At 53.0% G+C, this 6,000-nt stretch overlaps 1 protein-coding gene across 11 annotated transcripts in view; it reads right to left on the reverse strand.

Annotated features, from left to right (window-relative positions):
- The window catches only part of LIMCH1 (LIM and calponin homology domains 1), a 318,118-nt gene extending 313,083 nt beyond the window's left edge, over positions 1–5,035 (reverse strand). For 6 of the 11 annotated variants that reach the window (XM_036417682.2, XM_036417658.2, XM_045573079.1 and 3 more), the window contains exon 1: positions 4,846–5,029. In XM_036417682.2, coding sequence (XP_036273575.1) covers positions 4,846–4,941 — 96 coding nt within the window. In that variant the 5' untranslated portion in view covers positions 4,942–5,029. Of the gene's footprint in view, positions 1–4,845 lie in introns of all 11 variants that reach the window. The other 5 variants (XM_036417635.2, XM_045573069.1, XM_036417642.2 and 2 more) reach the window with 3 other exon arrangements.
- Positions 5,036–6,000: the final 965 nt, after the last annotated feature.

The following is a 6,000-nucleotide window of genomic DNA, read 5'->3' on the forward strand; positions in this document are numbered from 1 at the left end:
ATACAACATGCTTTTTGTCTTGGATACCCTTGGTGCTTTTAATCTTTATAATCAGGTCCCAGTTGAGTAAGAAAACAATTCTATGTGGGCAGGAAAAATGAGCCAGAATGATGAACTGCAACTAGTTCCCACTCATGTGAAATATGGATTAGGTCACAAATAAGATTATATTCATCATCAAGCCCCACAAGAATGCTATGATTAAAGTTAAAGGAGTCCAGAAACTTCTCAAGTTGAGAACTAAGACTAAGGTTAGTTGAAATGTCAAACCCCTCCCTAAAGACTTGGCAACCTGTTCCCAATCACAACCGAGGCCAAGTTGAAGAGGCATCTGTTTCTAAGTGTTTAGCATCGCAGAGAACTACAGATTAGAGATGAATATTGTTGTAGGTCAGTGTTTCCCAAACTTTTGACATATGTGTACCCCTTCTATAATTTTCGTAACGCTGAGTACCCCTCGTACTTATGAGAACGTAGAATTAGGCGCAGCTAAGCACGGTGCAGTGCATATCCCCACCAAACTCTGGTGCAACGCGTACCCCCACCAAACTCTTCCCGTACCCCTGGGAGTACGCGTACCACACTTTGGGAAGCACTGTTAGGTGAAAGGGGGGCAAGAAAATTAGAATCATCTACCAGCTCACAACTCCTATAACTCAATAATGGTATTTATCAGGGAAGGGGGGAGGGGGGAGAGAGGAAGAAATAAAAGAAAATAAATGGGGAAATTATTCTTTGTCCTGTGGGAGTTGAGACTTCGGTGAACAAAACACTGTGCATTTGAGATGATTTAATATTGGATTGTCTGCAAGAGGAGAGACAGTGAACACTGCTTAAGATTTGATAACAAAGGCCCAGCTGGTGTTGCTCAGTGGTTGAGTGTGGACTCATGAACCGGGAGGTCACTGAATCGATTCCTGGTCAGGGCACATACATGCCCAGGTTGCAGACTTGATCCCCAGTGGGGAGTATGTGGCAGCCAATAGATGTTTCTCTCTCTCTCTTAACAATGTTTGTATCTCTCAGCTCCTCTCCCTTCCTCTCTCTAAAATCAACAAAAAATGTTAAAGAAAAGTTTGGTAACAAAGGCTATGCATTAAACTTTAATATTCAACATACTATCAAGGCACCATTTTCAAAGCCTTAATATACTACCAGGATCATTTTATGAGTATATATTACAGGTTTCTTTTGATCCCTAATTCTCTTTTAATGCAAGTTAGAGAGTAACACATTGCCTCTACTTAATCTCTAGTCCAGGCATCCAGAGTTAACAAGGTGAAGATAGTAGAATGAGATCAGTAGGTAACTGAATTATATTTTTTACACTAGGAATTTAGGTTCTGAAATTATTCTTTCAAAATCAGTTCCAGTTATTATTAACAACAATAGCAGTAATAACAATGAGAATCATGGTGATGGTAGTAGGAAAAATAATAACAGGAGTAATATTAATGGTAAAAATAATACTAACCATTACTTATGCGGTACTTCCTAAATACTAGGTACTCTTCAAGCATTTTAAATATAGTATTAATTTATTTAATCCTCATCTCACTCCGATGAGGTAGGTAAGCTATTATTAGTATTCCTGTTTTAACAGGTGCTTTCAACGATATCCCTTTTGTTATTTCTGTCAATAACTAGCGCTAGTTTTCAAAGAAAATATTTAGAACCAAAAATAGAGGAAACACGGCCTGCCCAAGCTCACTAAGATAGGAGGCAACAGACCCAGCATTTAAACCCAGGCTGTCCAGTCTCAAAGTCCGACCCCCTAACTGCTGCACAGTACTCCCTGCCCCTTTGCTTAGAAAGACCTTCTAGAAAAGAAACGTGGGAGGAAGTTAGCCCCCTCCCTGCTGGCAGTCACAATTAATACTTGAAGTTTCCTATTTCTTTTAGGAGTCTCTCCAAACCCACATTAAGACACCCAGCCTGCTCCTATAGCCATAAAGTCACCGAGAGCAGGTACCGAGCAGTTCCCACATGGTCTGTAACCTCCATGAGGGCTTTCACCTTCACCAGATTAAGGCAGCAGCTGGGGGGTGGAGGGTAAAAGGGGGTGAGGTGTAAGCAAGGTTCCCAGGCCACCGTTTCCTGCCCAGTAACACAGCCCTCAAATAGCCAAGGCCGCAGGCCGAGAAATTCCTCACCCCCAAATTATCTCTGGAGTTTGTTCCTGGACTCAAGAAAGACTAAGGACCGAGGGAGGAGGGGAGGGGGGAAGACAAGTGGCAAAGTTTGTTTATTAACCTGCTGCACTCAAGGGAACATTTTTCTGAAATGGTGAAATTCTTGACTACTCAAAAGAAAAAAGAAAAGAAAAAAAAAGCCTGTGGGAAATTTAATCGCCCACTGAACAAAAGCGAAAAACAAAGCCCTGCCAGTGAGGATGTTGCCCAAGACAATGGGGCCCCTAAAGGAGATGCAATTGTCTCCAGATAACAATCCCTGGGGAATGCGGCTCGCAGTAAGCACGACAGTATTGCTCTATTAGCCCAGGAATCTTTGTTCACCCGGCAACTGCCCGCAGAACCATCTGCTACCAGCTCCCGGGGTAACCCTGTTTGCAGACGCAGCATCTACATTTCAAGAACCTTGGGGAGGGATGGGGGGAGGTCTCTCTCTCGCGCTCTCTCTCTTCCTGGAGCAAACACCTTTTTATACAGCCTGGGAGGGGAAGCTCTCCTTTCCCTGAAACCGGACGCCTCAATGGAAAGGAGATAGCTGCTTCAATAATGCACACGCGGAGAAGGGCGCCTGGCCCTGTCCTAAAGCCGCACATGCCCCATTCCCCTGTTCACTCTCTCCAATGGCAAAGGCCCCAGAATAATGCCAAACTTCTCTGGGGCCTGAGGGGATTCTACTTTCTTAGGAAGCCCTCTTCCTCTTCCTCCTCCTCCTCTTCCTCCTCCTCCTCCTCCTCCTCCTCTTCTTCACTCATAGAACCAGGACAAAAGCTGAGATTCTGTACTGCATACTATTTAGCTTGAAATATACCACCACTTAAAACGAGACTGTGGTCTTTGGGGCTGAAGGAGATGTTGATCCCGGTGGGGGCTAGAGCAGTACAGACTTGTCAAAATTCATGGGGGTGTGCACTTAAGATGTGTGCACCTTCCTGTGTGTGACTCATACCACAATCCATGTTTTAGAGCAGTGTGTCACTGTCCCTCGCAACTAAGGAAACTGGGAATAAACCACGTGCCTCCGGAATTGTAAGACTGCTCCGCTCTTATATCCGCCCCTCACTGCCATCCACATCCAGAAATCTCTCCCGAACATGTTCAAGTTCAAGAGCATGAGAAACACAGCTCTGCAGCTCTGAACTGAGCCAGGGACGGCAAATGTCTCTTGGGTGCTCTGCGAGCCAAGTATGCAGCACAGAGAAAGCACCTGTCACCCCGAGCCACTCCAGCCGCGTATCAATCATAAACAGCCAAGGTCTTTTTCTCATCTGGGCAGGAGCGACCAGAGTATGAGGGACGTGATCGGGGCTTTTAGCCAGAGAGCCTGGGATTTATTCTTCTGTCTCTTTAACCCTGTTTCTGCATGGACGCTTCTAAACTCTGCCTAACACTCTTGCCTGCATGAAGCAGGTCTAAGGTGCAGGCCTCTCTCTGGTGGAGCATTTGAGCAGCCTTGAGTGAGTGTGGTTTCTGCGGGCAGATTGGCAGGTTTCAATCTGTACCGTGGTAGCTCTGTGACCCCAGCAGGATCTTGAGATCCGCGGAGCTACAGGGAGGAGGGGTGAAAGGGAGGGTCACTCAGTGCTGGGTCATGACTTAGCCTTAGCTGTGTCATTTCTTCCTTTGAACTACAAGCCAAGGAGGGTGCCTGTCCTTCAGGAAAAGAGGGTCAAATTCGCTTACTGCAAAAAAAAAAAAAGCTGGCCAGAGAAACAGGCTTATTGCGCGGATCCCTGGGGGGTCACCTTTACCCCCTCGCGCCCTCCACGCGTCCTGACCCCCGTCTCCTGCCCCAAACGCGTCATTTCGAGCGCGCAGGGCCCCCAAGCTGCCTTCACAGATAGACATCGCGAATCAGGATCATCCCGGCGAGCGGCTGCTGGACTGAGCCCGAGAGCTCCAGTGATTTCCCTGGCCTGCCACCGAGCCCTACGAGAAGTGAACTATGCAGCGGGGCCGGGTACCCCGGGTACGGCCCCTGGGAGCCTACCCCCTCTGGGGTGGGGTGGGGTGGGGGCTGCCCATAGGTGGGCAACGGTCTCTGCGGCTGGCGCGCTGGCTGGCGGGTCCTGCAGGTTCCCCTGCGCCGTGCACGGTGCCAGCCTCACGCCAGGAGCACCCAGAGGCTCCGGTGTGTGCACTGCCGTGGAGACACTGCCAACCCCGCTCCGGAGAGGCAGGGAGGGGGCCCAAAGGCGGAAGGTAGGACGGGGGCGGGGGGTGGAGGACCCCCAGAATGCGGCATCCTCAAGGACTCCGGGGCCTCGCTCTCCCTGCGCCTTTGCGGCGCTCCGGCTCACATGGTGCTGCCCCGGCAGCGCCTGGCGGCGGCGGGAGCCGAGATTTGCGCGGCTGGCGGCCGGCCGGCAGGAGGGATGGAGACGCGGGGAGCCGCTCCCTGCCCCCCACGCGCACAGCCACCCCGCAATGTCCCCCCAACCTCGCCCCGAGACGCCGGTGCCAAGGTGCCAGGGGAGCCGCAGCTCGCCCGAGGCCCCGGCGGGCGCCCCGAAGCCGCCGCGGGCAGGAGAACGCGCGGCGGGGAGGCGAGGCGGGACCTGTCCTCCGTGCAGGGGGGAGTGGAGGTGGAGGGGGGGGTCCGGTGGCTCCCGGAGCCCCTGCCAGGCCGCCCCCACCCCCCGCCCAGGGCACCTACCTCGATCCACTTCTGCGCCTCGGAGAAGGCGGGCTCGGGGGGCGGCTCGGGCTGCAGGGGCTGCAGGGCTTCCAGGCCGAGAGCGGGACAAGCCATTTGCGAAGCCCCGCGTCCGCCGGAGAGAGGAGAGCGCCGGCCGCGGGAGGAGGACGCCGCCGCCGCAGGAGCGCGCTCCCCGCCCCTTCCCGCCGCTCCGCTCCCTCCTCCCCGCCGCCTCCCCGCCCTGCGGGCTCTGGTGGCCGGTCGGTTTGGAGAGCCCGCCGGCTGCGGAGGACGCGGCAGCTGGTCCTGCGGTGCAGGTCCTGGCGGGTGCACGCGGAGACACCGGAGTCCCCTCTGCTCCCACCTCCTCCGGCCGCTCCGCCCCCGCTGGTGGGGTGGGGGGAAGACGGGGGATGAAGGGGGGCGGGGGAGGTCAGCTACCTACTAAAAATAACCACTGGGAGCGCTGGGTGTCTCCCTCCTGCCCACAGTGGGACCAGGAGAGGGACTGGGCTAGCTGTCCCGGTGCGCCCAGGGCGGAGGGGCGAGGAGTGGGACCCGCAGCGCCTTGGAGACGCGCTCCCGCCCCCGGGGAGCGGGGCACGAGGGCTCGCGGGTAGTGAGTGCCCTAGCCGCACCTGCTGACCCCAAAGCCCGGCACCTGGGAGGGTTCCTCACCTGATCTCGTTTTAAGAAAGGCTCACCTGATCTCGTTTTAAGAAAGACGACCCTTAGAAGCCTTTTTCTCGCTAGGCCAGTGTTTCCCAAACTTCTCTCATGATGAGAATCGCCCGGTGGAGTTGTTGAACTACAGAGCACTAAGTGTACAATGTTCCCTATATGTTCCCAAAAATTCTATCGATGGTTTAGCACTTCTTAGTTGGGATTCAGGAATCTGTGTTTTAGCAACTCCACCAGGTGATTCTCATCATGGGAGAAGTTTGGGAAACACTGCTCTAGGCAAGCTGCCTGTGTCCCATTCTGTTCATTCAACAACCCACAAGGATTTGTGCGCCCATGTAGCTGCTGAGGACCCAGAGAAGAAAGGAAAACTAGCCTTCAAAATAATGACATTCTAAAGGGGAGGGGAGGGGGGGGGGCAGCGCAGACAATAAGTATGTGAAAGAACAGAAGGCAACTGTGGAGAGTAGTCCATGCTAAGAAGATAAAAGA

Source organism: Pipistrellus kuhlii, unplaced genomic scaffold (assembly GCF_014108245.1).
Source record: "Pipistrellus kuhlii isolate mPipKuh1 unplaced genomic scaffold, mPipKuh1.p scaffold_m20_p_1, whole genome shotgun sequence".
Lineage (NCBI taxonomy): Eukaryota > Metazoa > Chordata > Mammalia > Chiroptera > Vespertilionidae > Pipistrellus > Pipistrellus kuhlii.